Source organism: Anarrhichthys ocellatus, unplaced genomic scaffold, assembly GCF_004355925.1.
Source record: "Anarrhichthys ocellatus isolate YVR2014 unplaced genomic scaffold, GSC_Weel_1.0 scaffold181, whole genome shotgun sequence".
Taxonomy (NCBI): Eukaryota; Metazoa; Chordata; class Actinopteri; order Perciformes; family Anarhichadidae; genus Anarrhichthys; species Anarrhichthys ocellatus.
In genome coordinates this window covers 193,805-214,166 of record NW_022280211.1, presented here as the reverse complement: position 1 = coordinate 214,166, position 20,362 = coordinate 193,805, and the positions used below count along the sequence as shown (strand labels likewise).

The 20,362-nt window shown below is 42.8% G+C and overlaps 1 protein-coding gene across 1 annotated transcript in view; it reads left to right on the top strand.

Annotated features, from left to right (window-relative positions):
* The window catches only part of ptprt (protein tyrosine phosphatase receptor type T), a gene marked incomplete at its 5' end in the record, with an annotated part of 187,609 nt that overhangs the window by 50,953 nt on the left and 116,294 nt on the right, over positions 1-20,362 (top strand). The window contains one exon of the mRNA XM_031878470.1: positions 13,654-13,763. Within this exon, the coding sequence (XP_031734330.1) occupies positions 13,654-13,763 (110 nt within the window). The remainder of the gene's footprint in view (positions 1-13,653; positions 13,764-20,362) is intronic.

Below are 20,362 nucleotides of genomic sequence, written 5' to 3'. Positions count from 1 at the left end.
ATCATGCAAACTGTAGAATCACCTGGTTTACTTTCTTTATTTTTAATCAATAGATCAACAAACTGTCACTGAAATACTTTTCCTTCCTCATAAAACATTTAGTTTTTTACTTCCATATTTCTTCATTTCTTACTTCCACCAGACGATGAACGTCTGAAATATCTGCATGAATGTGTGAATAAACGCTGCAGAGGCTGAACCTTTAGATAACAATGACACTGAGATATTCTTTGACATTTTCTTTAATATCTACACATCCTATAGTGTTAAGTGAGTTTGTCTCAGATGAAATCATCATGTTAACAACGCAGTCAGATGATTGTGTCTGAATGAATGATGCTATGAAACAAGTCAACAGAAGCATCAGAAATCAGTTTTAATAAAGAAACAAAGACGAGTTTTATGACACATGATCTTATGTTTGATGATAATATTGTTTTCATCCATGTGGTTGATCCTCTCAGAGGTTCAGGACTGTTCAAGTCATCAGATATGAAATGTTCAAACTCTCTCTTTGTGTTTCTATCCTTTACAGAGAAGTCATTGATATTTTATAATAACTCATAATAATAACTGCTGGGTCTTTTCTTAAGATCACAGAAGAAGAGAACAAACAAGCAGCTTCTGTTTGTTTCCCAACATGTGTCTCTTTAAAAAAGTGTTATTTCATTATTAATATGTTTTAATAATCTGTTGCATGAAGGATCGCTCAGTGTTTGAGGTTCAGCTTTAAAGATTCAACCTGTCTGCACGTTGTTTATCACATTCAGTTCAAAGATGGATCCTAACATGTTTAATACAAAATCTTCATCTCAAATAAGACGTGATTTTCATAGAAAACAGCAGCTGACTGTCCAACATGTTCAACACAGTGAGGTCTGAGACCACAACAACACATCCATCAGTCCTTTAATCCTGAATCATATCACTCTGACTTCATCTTAATCCCTGCTCCTCTTCATCACCGTGTGTTTATTTGGAGGACATCTTTGTGAACATATTGATAAACCACAGATTATCCATGTTTTCACATGTGAACATGAGACGTAATGAAGCGTTCGTCCCAGAATCAGAAGAATAAAATGTTATTCTATGACATGAATGATGAAAGTAAACGATGGACAATATGAAGTAATGTCACTATTTTCAAACTCATTAGTGAAGTATGAACCCACCAAAATATAAATATGATGAATCAGTAAACTGCAGATGTCTGTTCATAATACTACTACTACTAATAATAATAATAGTAATAATAATAATAATAATAATCGTAATCGTAATAATAATAGTCATAATAATAATAGTAATAATAATAATAATAGTAATAATAATGATGATAATAGTAATAATAATGAATAATAATTAATAATAATAGTAATAGTAATAATAATAATACTGATAATAATAATAATTAAAGCTGTAAGCAGCATTGATTGGGCCCTCGCAACTTCACGCACGTCGAGGATACTGAAAGGACTCTGGGTGATGCGGCCATGCATTTCTCTGACCATCTACACTGCGTGCACGAGTTAGAAGATATTTCCTGCGTCGACCAGCAGCGTAGCAAGATCATGTTGTCAAATGTTTAGTGTACCTCCGATACAATCATGAATGTAAGCCTGTTAAGATCATTAAGAAAATGAATGTGTGTGACATGTTTGGTTATGTTTTGAGTATTTCTAGCCCCTCAAACACACCTTTGTTTTTCACGGCGAAGAATGCGTCGCCACGGCAACAGCTTTTAACGAAACAACAACTTTGAGTAACTTTTATTAACTAAGGTCTTTAGATTGTTCTGACCAAATTCTAAGTTGATCTGATTAATTCCCTAGGAGGAGTTCGTTAAAGTAGAGCGCCTGGAAATTGCAAAAACGACACTAGAAATTCATACAAAATTCAAAATGGCTGACTTCCGGTTTGGTTTAGAGCATGGCTCCAAGAGACTTTTTTTCAGTCCAAATGTGATACATGTGCCTACCAAATTTTATAAATCTATGTGAAACGTACTGCGGGGGCTGTTTCGTCTGAATTTTGTAGGGGGCGCTATTGAGCCGATTTGCCACTCTGAACCAATAAAATCATATTATATAACTACATTCTGGGCTTCTAATCTGTGTGCCAAGTTTACTTATGTTTCGAGCATTTTTAGCCTCTCAAAATTACCTTCGTTTTTCATGGCGAAGACTGCGTCGCCACGGCAACGGCGTTCGACCAAACATCAAAAGCTTCATGAACTGGCATTATGACCTTCTTACATTTGTGTGGAAGTAACTTGATGTTGATCTGATTTACCTACTAAGAGAAACAAGCCAAAGTATAAAGACTTTAACTGACTGTTACCAGTAGGTGGCGCTATGACTATGATTCATAATTGGCCTGCAGATGTCTTCAGGCCTGGAGTCTCATCAAACATGTGAAATCTGGTAAAGATCTGATGATGTGGAGTCGAGTTACATCAGTATATTCATCAGTATATTTGTTCATGGCGAAGAATTAACATTCGCCGATCCGCCACGTCGTCGCCCTTCGACAACTTCTTACAATCTTCACAATGAAGCATTATCAAGGTCTTAAGGCTGTTAATCTGTGAGGAGCAGGATGTCCAAGTACAAAACCTACAACTTCCGGTTGCCACTAGGTGGCGCTATTACTATGATTCTAAATTGTCTTATAGATGTGTTCCGGGTCAGGATGTTATGACATGTGAGAGATTTGGAGCAGATTAGACAATGTATGGCCGAGTTACAACAACTTCCTGTTTCACGCCGAATGGTGTTTTTTTGCCGCCACGCCACGGATACATAGTTCGATAACTTTTTGATCTTTGAGTAGCTTTTCACTGCCAAGGTCTCAAGAGCATACTGACTAGATCTGAAGTCGATCGGATTAATTCTCTAGGAGGAGTTCGTTAAAGTAGGGCTCCTTGAAATGGTCCAAAAATGTTCTAAAATTCAAAATGGCTGACTTCCTGTTTGGTTTAGTGGAAAATTCAAAGAGGATTGTTGTACGTCCCATCACAATCCACATACCTACCAAATTTTATAAAGCTAGGTGAAACCCAATGTTGGGGCTACTCAATAGGGGGCGCTATTGAGCCAATATTCCATGATTGGGGTGTCCCAGTCTGATTGCGTGTAAAATTTCAAAACTTTTCCAGTATCCCAAGCACCTCCTTTTTGTGACGAAACACGCGCAATAATAAACATTAGAATAACAATAGGTCCTCCGCTCCGACTACTTCGGTGCTCGGGCCCTAATAATATGGGGCGTCTGTGGCTAAGTCGATAGTCCTTCAATCAGAGGATCGGCGGTTCGATCCCCGTATCAACTTGTCGCATGTCGATTGTGTCGACACAACACACTTAACCCCAAAATTGCTCCCGTAGTTGTGCCTACAGTGTAGAAATGTGATAGAATCTGAATTGTAAGTTGCTTTGGATAAAAGCGTCTGCTAAATGACTGTAATGTAACAGACAGACAGAGAGCTGTCTTCGTAAAGAGGTCCTTCATTGTGCATCACGGTGAAATTTAATGAATTTATGATTTATGTGTTACAGCTGCTGTTATCTTTTCAATGTCTTCTTCTGTGTGAGGAACACACACACACACACACCTACACACCTACACACACCTTCACTCACACACAAACTAACACACTAACACATGCACACACACGCACACACTAACACACACCTTCACACACCTTCACACACACACACACACGAGTGATAAGGTTTTGAATAAAATGGCAGCTTCTAATTGCATTGCTTTGTTCAGGTAATTTGATATGCTGCACAGGCTGGAGTCTTAATCAACACCTCAGAATGACTAAACAACAGTCTTCAGTCTGCTGGTGTGTGTGTGTGTGTGTGTGTGTGTGTGTGTGTGTGTGTGTGTGTGTGTGTGTGGGTGGGTGGGTGTGTGTGTGTGTGTGTGTCTGGATCCAGATCGGTATCAAACACATTCTGAAGGACAAAGTTCACAGAATTCTTCTTCATAAGAGGATGAAACACACAAACTGAGTTATGCTCATTAATATTTATTTCATCAATGCATTTAATGTTTGACTGCTACAGAGCTGACATCATATTCATATGAACTACATTTTAAACAGAAAACATGTTTTCAAAGAGAAAAGATATGAAGGTTGATGATGCACAACATATGACAACAGTCAGCAAATGCAGACAGCAGCAGTACTTCACTGTTGTTAGACTGAAACCTGGTACCTTCAATCCTCAACAGTGATCTGTGAGGAACAATGTAGTTTTCCTGTGGAAGCCTGTGTGATCTAAAGTTAGGGTTAGGGGTTAGGGTTAGAGACTCCTCTGGGTGATGCTCTGAATCTTAAGCCACACTTTAAAACCCTTTGAAACCATTTGAAACCCCTTTGAAACCGAGGCTGTGAAGTCATACATCAGCTTCTGTGTTCAAGCACCAGGGTGAGTTACAACAACCCTGGTTTGCAGCGGAACTCAGACAGCTAAGGCTGCACAATGAACAGGCATTTAGAAGTGGGGACAAGGACATGTATAAAGAGGCAAAATACAGGTTTAGTAGGGCGGTGAGAGACGCTGAACGACTGTACTCTGAGAAACTCCAACACCAGCTCTCAGAAAGTGACTATGCTTCTGCCCCCCAATGACGTCTCTCTCTATCCTAGAGAGAGACGTCAACAGGCTTTTTAAAAAACAGAACCCCCGCAAAGCAGCCGGCCCGGACTCTGTCTCCCCCTCCACCCTGAAGCATTGTGCTGATCAGCTGTCCCCGGTGTTTACAGACATCTTCAACACCCCCCTGGAGACATGTCACATACCAGCCTACTTCAAGGCCTCCACCATCATCCCCGTCCCCAAAAAACTAGGATCACAGGACTTAATGACTACAGGCCCGTCGCCCTGACCGCTGTAGTAATGAAGTCTTTTGAGCGCCTGGTCCTGTCCCACCTAAAAACCCTCACCGACCCTCTCCTGGACCCCCTGCAGTTTGCCTAAAGAGCCAACAGGTCTGGACTCCCCAGGAACCTACGCCAGGATCCTGTTTGTGGACTTCAGCTCTGCCTTTAACACCATCATCCCATCTCCGCTGCATGACAAGCTCTCTCAGCTGCACGTGCCCGACTCCACCTGCAAGTGGATCACAGACTTCCTGTCTGACAGGAAGCAGCACGTCAAGCTGGGAAAACACGTCTCAGCCTCTCGGACCATCATCACCGGTTCCCACCAAGGCTGCATTCTTTCCCCTCTGCTCTTCTCCCTGTACACCAACAGCTGCACCTCCAGTCACCAGTCTGTCAAGCTCCTGAAGTTTATGGATGACACCACCCTCATTGGACTCATCTCTGGTGGGGATGAGTCCGCCTACAGGTGGGAGACTGACCATCTGGTGACCTGGTGCGGTCTGAACAACTTAGAGCTCAACGCTCTAAAGACAGTGGAAATGGTTGTGGATTTCAGGAAGAATGCAGCCCTACCTGCCCCTATCACTGTGTGTCTCCCCCTATCACCCTGTGTGTCTCCCCCTATCACCCTGTGTTTCCCCCTATCACCCTGTGTGTTCCCCCCCATCACCCTGTGTGTCTCCCCTTATCACCCTGTGTGTCTCCCCCTATCACCGTGTGTGACTCCCCCGTTGACACTGTGGAGTCCTTCCATTTCCTGGGCTCCATCATAACCCAGGACCTCAAGTGGGAGCTGAATATCAGCTCCATCACCAAGAAGGCTCACTAGGGTTGTCACAATACCAAAATTATGACTTTGATACGATACCTGCCATAAGTATCATGATACCCGATACTTACGATACGATACCAGAATTCGATACAATACCACAAATACGATACGACACTGGTATATTTATCTATAATAGTAATAAATAAAACATCTGTACGGTTCCCTTTTTTACCAGCTTGTTCCTGCCCAGCTTTTTGAACACTTAACAAATGGCATTAATATTAATGTTTAACCTCTTCGCATCTTTTGAGCCTCTCTCATATTTCCGCTGGCTTTCAAACACAGCTGAAGGGAACTCTGTCTCTGTGTTGCTGCTGACTCTGCTGGCATCTGTTTGACTGTCTGTGGGAGTGGGTGGATAAATAATGCTTAATTTACTTGCATAGCAAGTTTGATATTTTCACTTCATATTTTATCTTAATTCATGGAATAATTATTTTTCCTTAACTAAAAATAAAAAGAATTAGCTCAAGATCCACCCTCAGGCTCCACCAGCATTGAGCCATTTTGCATCAATTGTGTTTCATTTAGTACACTTCTGTGAGCATTGTGACCTCATGATCATAGAGGCTTGTCCTCAAACTAGGCTAAGGCTACTCGTGTTAGCTGTCTATGGGGGAGCTTGGGGGTGTTCATGTTTACCCGTCGTTCTTTGAACTCTTTGAAAAGTTGGGGGTGTCTGTCTGAAAGGTGCTTTGCCATGTTAGACGTGTTGCCTCCCTTGGTCTGTGTGGCTTTGAAACAGGTTTCGCAGACGGGTCTCTGTATGTCAGTGGGGACCGTACACGGACCACCATTTCCGTTTTTCCGTTTTTGGTTTGAAACGAAAAATGAGAATACCATGGTATTTCTGTATTGTCGTTTTTTCGACTGAACGGTAAAACAGACTATCAAAATGTACACGGACCTTGATGCATGTCTCCCCTGCTATCACTGCTGTGAGTGAGCGCCGCCTGTTAATGTGTGAGCGCTGGGCAGCCCCGCCTCCTTGCAGTCAATGCGTGCAGGCAGCATGACAGGGAGCGGAGCAGTGAGTGCACTCTGATCGCGCTATTTTAATGAAGTATCGATACTAAAAATATGCAAAATCGTATCGTTTTTAACGTACGGGTACCGCGGTACCTTTTTAGTATCGAAACACCGTGCAACATTAAGGCTCATCACAGGATGTACTTCCTGAGGCAGCTGAAGACGTTCAACCTGCCAAAGACAATGATGGTGCACTTCTATACAGCCATCATTGAGCCCATCCTCTGCTCCTCCATCACCGTCTGTTACATTGCAGCCACAGCCAAGGACAAGGTTGCTGAGAGGGTGATTGGCTGCAATCTGCCGTCCCTCCAGGACTTGTTTGCTTCAAGGACCCTGAAGCGAGCAAGAAGGATTGTAGCCGACCCCTCTCACCCTGGACATGAACTGTTCGTGCCCCTTCCATCTGGCAGGAGGCTGCGGTCCATCAGGACCAAGACCTCCATCAGGACCAAGACATCCATCAGGACCAAGACATCCATCAGGACCAAGACCTCACGCCACATCAATAGTTTGTTCCCGTATTCAGTCGGGCTCATCTACAAAGACCGTGACCCCCACGGACTCTGTCATCCCCAGGGCAATTTCCCAATGATACACTCCCCTGCACATCCCTTCTATGTTTCTTATTTAAATACACTCGACACTTACATATATAATAATAATAAAAATAATAAAATTTATTTATAGAGCGCTTTTCACAGACAGAAAATCACAAAGTGCTTAACAGAGCAGAAATTTAAAAGCTTAAAAAACTCAATGTGACCCTAGGGTCAATAAATTACATACACAGAGAGAAAATAAAAATTAAAAATTAAAATTAAAACATATTTTAAGAGCAGGTCTAGGACATGGGTTTTTACTCAAATGCCAGCCTAAAAAGGTGGGTTTTGAGCTGTTTTTTGAAAGTATTCACAGTATCTGCGAGGCGTAGACGTGCAGGCAGAGCGCGCCACTGCCTCAAAGGCTCGGTCACCACGGGTCTTAAATCGTGTGCGTGGAACTGACAGAAGACCTAGAGCGTTTGACCTGAGAGCGCGGGCGGGTGAATATGGGTGAAGTAGATCAGCTACATAAGTAGGAGCCTGACCGTGTAGTGCTCTGTAAGTGATGGTGAGAATTTTGAAGTGTATCCTAAATCGTACAGGGAGCCAGTGGAGAGATCGGAGTATGGGGGTGATGTGAGACCGTCGATTTGTCCTGGTGAGTAATCTGGCGGCAGCGTTTTGGATGACCTGGAAACGGTTAAGAGCAGCTACACTGAGTGATGTGAAAAGTGAGTTACAGTAGTCAATGCGAGAAGAGATAAATGTGTGTATGATCATCTCTAGTTCAGCTGTTGATACTACAGATGTCAGTTTACTGATATTTATTAGATGGAAGAAACATGATCTGGACAGCTGCTTAACATGGGGTCAAACGACATGGATCGATCAAAGAAAATCCCTAGATTGTGCAGGTTGCAATGGGCAGCAGAGGAGAGTGGACCAATACTCTGCCTGATCATGGGGACAAACTCATCTGGAGCAATAACTAGGACCTCCATCTTAGTGTCGTTGAGTTGTAGGCAGTTTTCTGCCGTCCAGTCTCTGATGGCATTGACACAGTCCAGGAGCCTAGTTAATGTGAATGCCTCACTGGGTTTGAATGGAAGATGGAGTTGGATATCATCTGCATAGAAATGATAGAACACATTATAACTTTTTATAATCGGTCCCAAAGGTAACAAGTAAAGGGAAAATAACAGAGGCCCCAGAACCGAGCCCTGCGGTACACCACAAGACAGTGGAGAGGTGACAGACACAAAATCACCCACAGAGACATTGAAACTTCTGTCATTGAGGTAAGACGTGAACCAGTCTAACGCTATGCCAGATATGCCAACCCAATCACATAGCCTCTTGATCAGGATGTTATGGTCTACAGTGTCGAATGCAGAACTGAGGTCCAGAAGAACTAACACAGAGCAGTCACCTGCATCAGAACACATGAGAATGTCATTTGAAACCCTCAGGAGAGCGGTTTCAGTAGAGTGTTGTCTGCGAAACCCAGACTGGAATTCGTCGTACGTGTTGTGCCTCTCTAGTGCAGCAGTAAGTTGGTTGGCCACCACTTTCTCTTAAATTTTGGACAGGAAAGGCAGTTTTGATATGGGACTGTAGTTCATAGGCAATGCCGGATCTAAGTTTGGTTTCTTTAATATGGGCTGGATAGTGGCATGCTTAAAATAGGAAGGGACAATTCCTGTAGACAATGAGGAATTGACAATAGATGTTACTGCAGGGCCAATAATTAGCAGAACTTTCTTAAATAGAGGTTGGTATTATATCCAGAGGGCAGATGATGGCTTTGTTTTGTTAATTAAGTCCATCAGGTCTTGAAGGCTGATAGGCTGGAAAGAGTCCAGAACAGTAGGACATTGCGAGGAGCTACATGTAGATGAACAAATCCCAGGCTGAATGCCAGACCTAATAGCTATTACCTTATCATTAAAATATGTAAGGAATTTGTTACAATCGTCAACAGAACAGCATGGTAATGTAGAGACAGACGGTGAAACAATTCTCTTAATTGTGTCAAACTAAATCTTGGGATTTCTCTTTGAGGAAGAGATTAAGTTGGCAAAATAAGCAGTTATAGCTTCCTTTACTCCAGCATTAAAAGAAACTCTGAGGTCTTTGAGATATGAGCAATGCACTTCTAGCCCAGTGGCTTTCCATAGCCGCTCTGTCCTGCGACACTTCCGTCTCAAGCTGCAGACAGCATCTGTCATCCATGGAGAAGTGTTGTAGGCAGCCCTGGTCCTTTCCTTAAGAGGTGCCACTTTATCCAGCAAAGTGGTGCAATGTTCATTAAAATACTGTATCAAGAGTTCAACATCATTGAGATTTGTGTTAACATCGCAGCAGAAGTGCATAGAGAACTGATCAGCTGTACTCTGAGTAATAATGTGGGAGTGGAATGTTTGTTTCAGACACAAGGGGTCAGCATTGACAGAAAGATCAAAGAAAATACATTTATGGTCACTGATCAGTAGGTCCTCACAACGGGTATTATCAATATCAAGACCCAGAGAGAACACAAGGTCCAAGGTGTGACTACCCCTGTGAGTGGCGCCAGAAACATGTTGCAGTCTGTGGTATCATTGATATGCAGATTAAAATCACCAACCAGAAGCACTTTGTCTAGCTTGATAATAGAGGTCAGAAAGTCTGCGAACTCTGATAAGAACTGACCTGCAGGACCTGGAGGTTGGTAAATTAAAAAACAGTAAAATGGCTTTAGCCGGCCCACTTTAGTCAGCTGTAGTTCAACAGTAGCATAGGATTCTGTGCTCCCCAATTGGCAGGAAAACTGATTCTTCCAGACCACGGCGAGGCCTCCACCGCGGCCTGTCAAACGCGGTGTCCCAACATAAGAACAGTCCACAGGGCGGAGTTCATTGAAATGGATGCATTCCATATTTCGTTGCCAGGTCTCAGTCAGAAATAAAAAAGCCAAATTATGACTTGTGAACAAGTAATTTAAAATGTGAGCCTTGTTTGTTACAGAGCGTGCATTAATCAGACACATTTTGATGGGGGAAGACACTGTGTCGTCATCAGCACAGGAAGCTTTGGGGGTATGTGTAATAGGACGGATCACTCGTGCAACCCCTCGAACCCGACCATAACTAGGGCGTGAGCGCGAGTCTGTGATTCTCACGGGAATGTTCATGGGTCGTGGAGTGGAAGTTACGGTAGAGGCTAGGAAGAGAGTAGTAGGAGACCCTCCATGCTGCCAGGGGGAGGTAGTGTTGCTTGTAGGGGATGAATGCGGCTGATGAATAATCGTAGAGGAGGAGTGACAGAGGACAGGGGATCCAGGATCATGTGTGCCAGGTGTAAACAGTCAATCATGTGAATAGGAGTGAACAGCATGCTGTAAATTAGCTGCTAGCAGGCGGCTACCCAGTTTGTTAAAATGAATACCATCGTTCTTAAAAGCGGAAGAGCGGTCCCAAAACAGTCAATGAAGCTCACGTTGTTGGTCCTGCAGGCGGCCTGGAGCCAAGTGTGGAGACAGAGGACTCTGCTGAACCGTTGTGATCCACGGCCAAGTGTTGGAGTTGGACCACTGATGAAAGCAGACAGTCCACAGCTGTTTAAAAAGTGTAAAAGATTTGTAGAATCAATCTTGGTCAACTCAGACTGGTGGAGGGCTGTATCGTTGATTCCCACATGAACGATAATTCGCCGAATGGTAGACGGGAGGGCGTACAGCAGACCAGGCAGTTTCAGCAGGATGTCTTGAGCCGTTGCTCCGGGGAAACAGTGTGTCTCCGCGTTGAAGAAACGGGTATTCCTGATTATTGAGTCCCCGACTATCAGTGTCGTCGGGGCGAAGAGGGGACGAGGCGAGAATACTGCGCGTGTAATATGCATGGATGGAGGCGAGGATTTAACCAGTGGTGGCGGAGTGGACGAGCAAGGACTGAGAGAACAGGGGACCGAAGCTCGCCGCGGTGCTGGTGTAAAGCACGGTATGGAGCGGCGTATCCTGGGGCGAGAGGAGTGCTCAGTAATGACTGGCGTAGGGATGTCGGGGGAGCCGGGGCTGTGGGTCCCTTGAGGCGGCAGCTGGGATGGTGTAGGAAACTGGGAGTCCCTAGCCAGAGGAGGGAAGTCGTGTAGGGCAAGGGCATCATATCCATTCTTCAGCTGGACATCGAAGTTATGGGGTGTAGGAGAGGGATGTCTCCCTATCCGGTTACTGCGAGCACAGACCAGGGTCCAGGGCTTGTGATGTGATGGAGTGGAGCTGACCAGGGCTTTAGGCTTAGCTCCGAGCCGTAGCCAAGAAGCCTCAGGAGCTGTGACCAGAGGAGGGGCCGCGGCAGCAGGACTGGAAGCGATGGAATCATGCACACGGTCGCTGGCTGTGTCGGTTTGTGCTGGACCGAAGATGATGGTGTCGACGAGGTTCTCGGCATCCTGGATCCTGTAGAGCGTGGATATTCTTCCTTCCAGCTCTGTGATTTTATCCACCAGGCGGGCGCAGCTGACACAGTCAGATGGAGAGGTGAGTGGAGCCATAGCAGATCTTGGTGGACAATTGGGCTCCAGCCCGTAGTCCACAGCCTTGTCCAGGTATTAGCAAAGGTGGAAGCTGATTCACAGACGGTTCCGTTTTCAGTATGACGTGTGTAGACACTCTATATCTGTGGTCTCCATAGCGTTAGCTAGCTTCAGAGCCCAGGGCTAACAAACGAGCCGGTAGTAGCCCAGCAGGCTAAGCGGTCTGGGGAACGCAAAAATCTAAGAGGTCTAGTACGTGTTGGCTGACATCGTACTACTACTACTATATTACACTTACATCTCACTTGTTTATAGGACTGTTATCTGTTTGTGCACTTTGTTTTATATTTTACTGTAAACTTCAATATGTTTCTACTTTTTGCACTGTGTGATTGTTTGATTGTTAAATGTTATTCACCACCCGCCAGTCAAAGTCCTGGTATGTGCAACATACCTTGGCAATAAACGGTTCTGATTCAGATTCAGATATACAATAATATGTATAATCATATAATTGTATGTATATATATACAATTATATATATATAGTACGCACACAGACACTTTCTAACACATTGCAGTCATTTGTCCTATCGTCTGTCTCCTCCTTAACATTTACAACAATTCTCCTCTCTCAGTGTGCATCGATGTGTTCTAGGTGTGTGTGGGTGTGTGTGTAGTGTGTGTAGTGTGGTGTGTGTGTGTGGTGTTTCTGTTTCTGACAGCATCACTCCCTGACAAGGTGTCAGACACCTCTTCTTAAAGATATGTGAAAGCTGCTCTCCTCCTGAAAACACGCACACACACACACACACTGTTGTTACGAGGTAGATGTTTCTATAATGAGTGAGTGTGTGTGTGTGTGTGTGTGTGTGTGTGTGTGTGTGTGTGTGTGTGTGTGTGGTAGCAGAGAGCAGATCTGATTCGTTTCTACCTTACAGGTATTTACCACAGCCCGCCGGCTGAGTGAAGTCTTCGAGGTTTAACAGTAAATATCTGTATTCTGTTTTACTCACACGTGTTTGATTTTAAATATAAATTGACCGTAATCCAACAGAGTGCTGCTCCAATAAATAGGCTTTCAGCAAACAACTGAGTGGTGATTGTAGGCGGATCATCGGTGCATTGGAGCCTGTGATCACATGACCAGTGACATCACTATGAATCACATGCTCAGTCACCTGATCAATCCACCTGATCGTGGATCATATTCATGTTATCTAATATTCATCTTGAACTATAAAGTGTGACATTAAATATTGTGTTCCTTGAATCAACAGAGTTGGGTTCAAATCATCAACACTAGTTTATTTTAATAAATAAGCCTTTTATATATAAATACAAGAGAGAATATAATATAGAGTAATACACAGTGTATTGATGGTGTATTTATGGCGCATTGATGGTGTATTGATGGTGTATTGATGATGTATTGATGATGTATTGATGGTGTATTGATGGTGTATTGATGGCGTATTGATGGCGTATTGATGGCGCATTGATGGTGTATTGATGGTGTATTGATGGCGCATTGATGGTGTATTGATGGTGTATTGATGATGCATTGATGGTGTATTGATGATGTATTGATGGTGTATTGATGATGTATTGATGATGTATTGATGGCGTATTGATGATGTATTGATGGCGTATTGATGATGTATTGATGGCGTATTGATGGTGTATTGATGACGTATTGATGTATTGATGATGTATTGATGGTGTATTGATGGTGTATTGATGATGTATTGATGGTGTATTGATGATGTATTGATGGTGTATTGATGATGTGTTGATGGTTTATTGATGATGTATTGGTCTCTCTGTCTCTAGTTCCAGCCTCGGTGCCCATGGAGTCTCTACAGAATACTCCGTACGAAGAGAAGATCTTCATTCAGTGGAAAGCTCCCAACGAGACCAACGGGGTCATCACTCTGTACGAGGTCAGTCACAGACGCCACCCTCACACTCACATATAGTGTGTGTGTGTGTGTGTGTGTGTGTGTGTGTGTGTGTGTATATATATATATATATATAGGGTCCGTTCATCAGGTTCACCTGTGTAATCTATTACACTACAGCCCTTCATCATGTTCACTCTTTGACACAGAGAGTCGTCATGAAGTGTGTCGTCAATACTGTAAAAAACAACATCGTGGAATGTAGAGAAGTTAAATATTAACGTAATACATCTGGATACGCTGCACAATATCAATGATATGCTGAATTCATATGAAGCTAACTGTAATTGTTGGTCCTTTTCTTGTGATTGAGCATCTTTTCACTTGAAATATTGAGTTGATTGATTTGTCCTGATGAGTGTTGACTGAACATCTTTGTAAATGAAGTTGACCTTTTAAGATGTTTTAAAGGCTCACTGGATGAATTCTGTCTTCGAACTCATCCTGGGTTCAAACTATTGGATGGTATTTCCTTGTTTGTCATATTTAATGTGTCACATGACTGCCAGGTTATATTATATGAACACTCAGCAGCAGCTCAGAGGAGAATGTTTAAACTCTTGTGGAAGAAGAAAGCGAAAAGTTGGGCTTGGAAATGAAGAGAAGGAGAAACTTCTCCCTCGACAGTCCTTGAGACAACGTTTGGAGTGAGTGAGATAGAGAGATAGATTGTGACTGTGTGTGTGTGTGTGTTGGGGGGTTCTAGATGGTTTATTCGGGTTGAAGTTGAGTTGAGCCCTCCATCTAATGAATTATTGACCCGTTCTCTGCCTCCTGTCTGCCTCTTATATCACTGCATCAAGGAGACACCTCACACCAAGACCTGGCAGGGCTATTAGAGTGTGTGTGTGTGTGTGTGTGTGTACAAAAGGATATTTCCATGATACCTCAGTCACAATTATCTTATAGCGATTTGTTTCCTTTTTTTCTGCCGATGATGCAGTTTGTCTGTTTAAAGCAATAAGATAACGTTTCCATCTCACTTCAGTCATTTTAATTACGTCTCAATAGTTTTTATGAGTGTAGCAGAAGGACGGACAGTCATAAAATGGTGTCACAGTGTTGCATCATGTTGGTGATATTTGAAAGTCGACATGGTGAATCCTGCTGACTTTAAACTCACTGAAGAAGCTCAGCAGCCTCGAGAGGACGGAGAGAAACCAAAAGGTTTGATTTGGATTTCGGGATGTGAAGATATGAAATTTAGTTTTAATCAGTTTTATTGTCAGAGGACATTCAGCATTATTAAGCAGGATATTTCTACTAGGCCTGTAGCTAATATACATAACATATTTTATGATTATATAATATAATAAATATTTATTATCATCAACTATTTCCTTTTACTTGGTTTGAATCATCTATGGTGGAGATTTAAATAACAACACAATTCAAATGATTAAAAAATGAAAGCGTTTATTTCTATGCGTTAATACTTTTAATAATGTATTATAATTTGCTAAGAGCTATTGTTAGGAAGTTAAAGCTACTAGAAGAAACATGTATGTTATGTCCTCTCACTTTACTGACAGTCTGCCGAGAGGAGGAGCTCTGCTCAGCATCACATGTCAACACATCATGATCATCTTATCTTTTACTTTCATCCAATACTCATTTCTACTGAATGGAGTTTCAATGCATCACCATGTAACACGATGGAGCCTCCGCACGGCTCTTCTTCATGCTTTATAACGGGACAGATCTATTCTTCTCTAATATTATCAGGGATCGATGACTTGAAAGCATTAACCATATTTTTTATAAATATATCTAACATCATGGTGGCATCATGAAATTGCTTGTTTTGGTTTTCACTATTAAAACATTTAACAACAAAATCATAAAAGCTGCCAATCGTCACATTGGAAGAGCTGGAATAGAGAATGTTTGTTCTTGTGCTGAAACATGTATAATTAGTGATGTGAACAGGATTAACGTCACTGTTAACTGTTATGTTTCTATTATAAGTAGTTATTAGGACGATGGCCGTTATCGTCGTGTTATATATTTTTCGGCTGGATAGAGAATGTTCTTCTTACACATCTGGCTCCGTTTAGCCTCTATCTCTCTGAAGCACCCGTCTCCAGTCCATCCTCTCAGTACCGTCTCTGAGACCTCCATTAGACCCGGAGCCACAGCTTGAAACACACTCTGGGACATGGATTCGGTCTTGTTTTGTGTGTGTTTCATTAATGTGAGTGTGAGCCGCCCTCTCTGCCGGCGGAGGCGGCACGACTCGGCTTCATGTGTTAAACATATCGGAGGCTCGACACAAAGCACAGCTATTAGAGATAATTACTATAATTGCAGCTATTGACGGGATTAAAGGCATCATCTGCGACATCTAAAGGGCTCCTGTTGTCTCCACTCATGTTCCCATCGCTGCTCTACAGGAAGACCGGATGAATTAGACCTCTGACAATGAGGGGGGGTGGGGGGGGTAGTTAGTGTGAGGAGAGATAAGGAGAAAGAGAAGAACGAAAGGGAGGACTGGGAGAGGAGATAAAACGTACTATTATTCATCTTATAGCATGATTACATGAATTCATTCTGTGTGCAAATATGATCACTTCATCTCCTGCTTCTATTACTATAATTACAGCTAATTACAGGATTAAAGGATACATCTGGGTGAGCTCTAAAGGGAGCCCCCCCCCCACCCACTGTCCTCTTCATCTGAGAGGAGATAAATGATGTCTGGGGGAAAGGGAGGGAGGGAGGGGTGAGGAGGGGAGAGAGAGAAACACGGATGATCATTTGATCATCACAAATCTTTTCCATGAACGTACGAGGAAACAGACGATAATAAATCAACGTTATTTCTAGCATTGATTATCATCTCTGAATATGGATTCATCTGCTGGAGTTTAAGGAATAATCTGTTGCACTAAACAAAGTCTTTAAATCTCAGAAACCTTTGAGATCCAGCAGATTAGATTAAATACGAGGTTTTACTGGTTTTACTGGCACCTTCTTAAAGTGATCAGTACATCATTCTTAGCTGACAGAGGACCTCTCAGCCAATCAGCTGGTGTGTTTGTCACACTGTAAACTTCTAATCCAGAAGAGGTTCCCGTCCTGCACGGAGCAGATTAGACCCGGTCAGTGTCAGGGATTTTAATCAGATCTTTTTAAACACAGGCTGCACTTGAACTGGTTTCAAACCGGGCACCAGATCTGTTGGTGGGATTTAGGTATTTTCAGGTTTTAAAGGAGGGACTTTACAATATTGGCTTCCAAAGACCTCCTAACACCATCCTGGGTCATGGTCCTCTCTGTTACATGGCTGCCTCCCTGCTGGTGTGCTGGATCTCTGAGAGCTGATGGACGGATGAATGGATGAATGGGCGGATGGATGAATGGGCAGATGAATGGATGGAAGGATGGATGGATGAATGGATGAATGGCTGGATGGATGAATGGATGGATGGACGAATGGGCAGATGGATGGATGGATGGATGGATTGATGAATGGATGGATGGAAGGATGGATAGATGAATGGAAGGACGGATGGATGGATGGATGGATGGAAGGATGGATGGATGGATGAATTGATGGATATATGGATGGATGGATGGATTGATGGATTGATGGATGGATGGATGATGGACGGATGGATGGATGAATGAATGGATGGATGAATGGGTATATGGATATATGGATGGATGGAAGGATGGATAGATGAATGGATGGATGGATGGGCGGCTGGACAGATGGACATATGGATGGGTGGATGGATGAATGGATAGATGGATGGATGGACGGCTGGATGAATGGATGGATGGATGGATGGATGTAGGGATGAATGGACAGATGGGTGGATGAATGGATGAATGAATGGATATATGGATAGATGAATGGATGGATGGATGAATGAATGGATAGATGAATGGATGGATGGATGGATGGATGGATATATTGATATATGAATATATGGATGGATGAATGGATGACATATGGATGGATATATGGATGGATTGATGGATGGATAGATGGATGGATGCATGGATGAATCTATGGATGAATGGATGGATGGATGGACGGACGGACGGATGGATGGATGGATGGATGGATGGATTGACAAATGGATGGATGGAAGGATGGATAGATAAATGGAAGGACAGATGGATGGATGGATGAATTGATGGATATATGGATGGATGGATGGATTGATGGATGGATGGATAGATGACTGGATGGATGGATGGATGAATGAATGGATGGATGAATGGGTATATGGATATATGGATGGATGAATAGATGGATGGATGGATGAATGGACAGATGGATGGATGGATGAATGGATATATGGATGAATAGATGGATGGATGGATGGACATATGGATGGATTGATGGATGGATGGATGGATAGATGGATGGATGGATAAATGGATGGATAGATGACCAGATGCGGAAGCTAACACTGACTAGAAGAAAGCAGTGGAGCAGATCATAATAATAATAATAATAATACATTTTATTTATATAGCGCTTTTCATAAAACTCAAAGACACTTTACATTAAAATCATCATATATAAAAGCAATACACTAAAAACATAAAATACACAATAGTGGCCACACATTAAAAGCAGTTTTGAACAGGTGGGTTTTGATTTGAGATTTGAATGTGCAAAGGTCAGTGCAGTCTCGGATGTGTTTGGGGAGAGAGTTCCAGAGGGAGGGGGCAGATATGGAGAAGGCTCTGTCACCCCATGTCCGGTGCTTGGTCCTGAGTGGAAGGGACAGGAGGTTGGCATCAGAGGAGCGGAGCCGACGGGATGGAGTGTGGTGGTGAAGCAGGTCGGTGAGGTAGGAGGGAGCCTGATTGTGGAGGGCTTTGTGAGTGAGGAGAAGGATTTTGTATTGGATCCGTTGTGGGATGGGGAGCCAGTGGAGGTTCTGGAGAACAGGGGTGATGTGGTCACGGGAGCGCGTGTGGGTGAGCAGGCGAGCAGCAGAGTTTTGGATGTACTGGAGTTTATTTAGCATTTTGGATGATGTGCCGTGGAGAATGCTGTTGCAGTAGTCTATTCTTGAGGTGATGAAGGCGTGGATCAGAGTTTCAGCAGCAGATGAGGAGAGTGATGGGCGGAGACGGAGATCATGACATCACAGCAGGGTAAAGGTTGCACACACACTCTCGCACTCATACACACACACACAGATACACACCCACAGACACACACACATACAGACACTCACACGCACACACACTCACACACTCACAGACTCACACACGCACACACAGATACGCGCGCACACAGACACAGACACACACACACACACATGGAGGCATGTCTCTGTTTCTGCTCGATCTGAAGAGAGAAACAAACCCAGGGTTAAATAAATCAAAGCGCTGCTCTCGTGTTTAAAGAACAAGGATCACAAATAATTGACACTTTTACAAGTCAAAGACAGAAATAGAGATGAGACATGAAGATATGAGACATACTGAAGGGAGAGAAGATGTCTCGTGTGTAACTTTCATCTTCTCTCCAGCTTCTCTTTCCTCTGTATTGTTTCTCATTCATGTCAATAAATGGACTATATTTAGTTTGGTGTCCTTGAGCTGGTGACATCATTCACTGTGTATGTGTGCTATCACTTACACACTTGTGTGTACTGTGTGTTGTACTGTAGCCCTGTGTGTTGTACTGTAACCTGTGTGTACTGTGTGTTCTACTGTAGCCCTGTGTGTATCTGATATATGTATTACAGTTTCATCAGAACATCACAGCCCAAGAAAAGGAGCATCTTCTTCTGCTCTTCTTCCTCTATGGTTTCATCATAAGCTCATTGTTTTAATAGCAGAGAGTTCTTCTGTTTCCTCCTTTACAATCACTCCAATAAATCTATTTAGTCACAACAGTTTGATTACAAACAGCTTGAACATCACAATGTGTTTATAATTGTATCTTCATGTCAAAACAGTATGGCTGGTAGAAAATAAGATTTCATATCAATAGGACTCACTGTGAAAAACAGCACACACAAACAGTTAAAGTCACTCACACTGAGATCTTAAATAAATAAATAGATTGATAGATAAATAAATAAATTAATTAAATGGATAAATAAATAAAAAGATACATTAACAGATTGATGAATTGATTGAAAAAATAAAAATAGAAATACAGGCCTCGTGGCTGCAGCTAATCCATGATCTCGCTGGGTACAGATAACAATAGACACATACAGACAACAATAGACACAGTCCACAGTGCACAACAGACAAAACACACATTACAAAGAATAAATAACACCAGAAAATGCCATATGAAACATGATTGACATCAGAAAGATGCTAAATCTAAAAACCACATCTAAAGGTGTTTATTAAATAACAGCTGCTGGAACGAAAGAGCTTCTGAGTGGTTCAGTAGAACACTGAGGCCTCCTGAGTCTCTCACTGAATGAGCTTCTCAGTCCATTAACAACACCTTCACAGGAAACAACCGTTTGTAACCGGGCCTTGTTCTCTTTTCTACAGTGACCTCTAGTGAGTCCGGGGTAAGGCCAACCACTGAGCCAGCCTTCCTGATCATCTTATTGATCCTGTGTTTATGTAAGGATTACAGA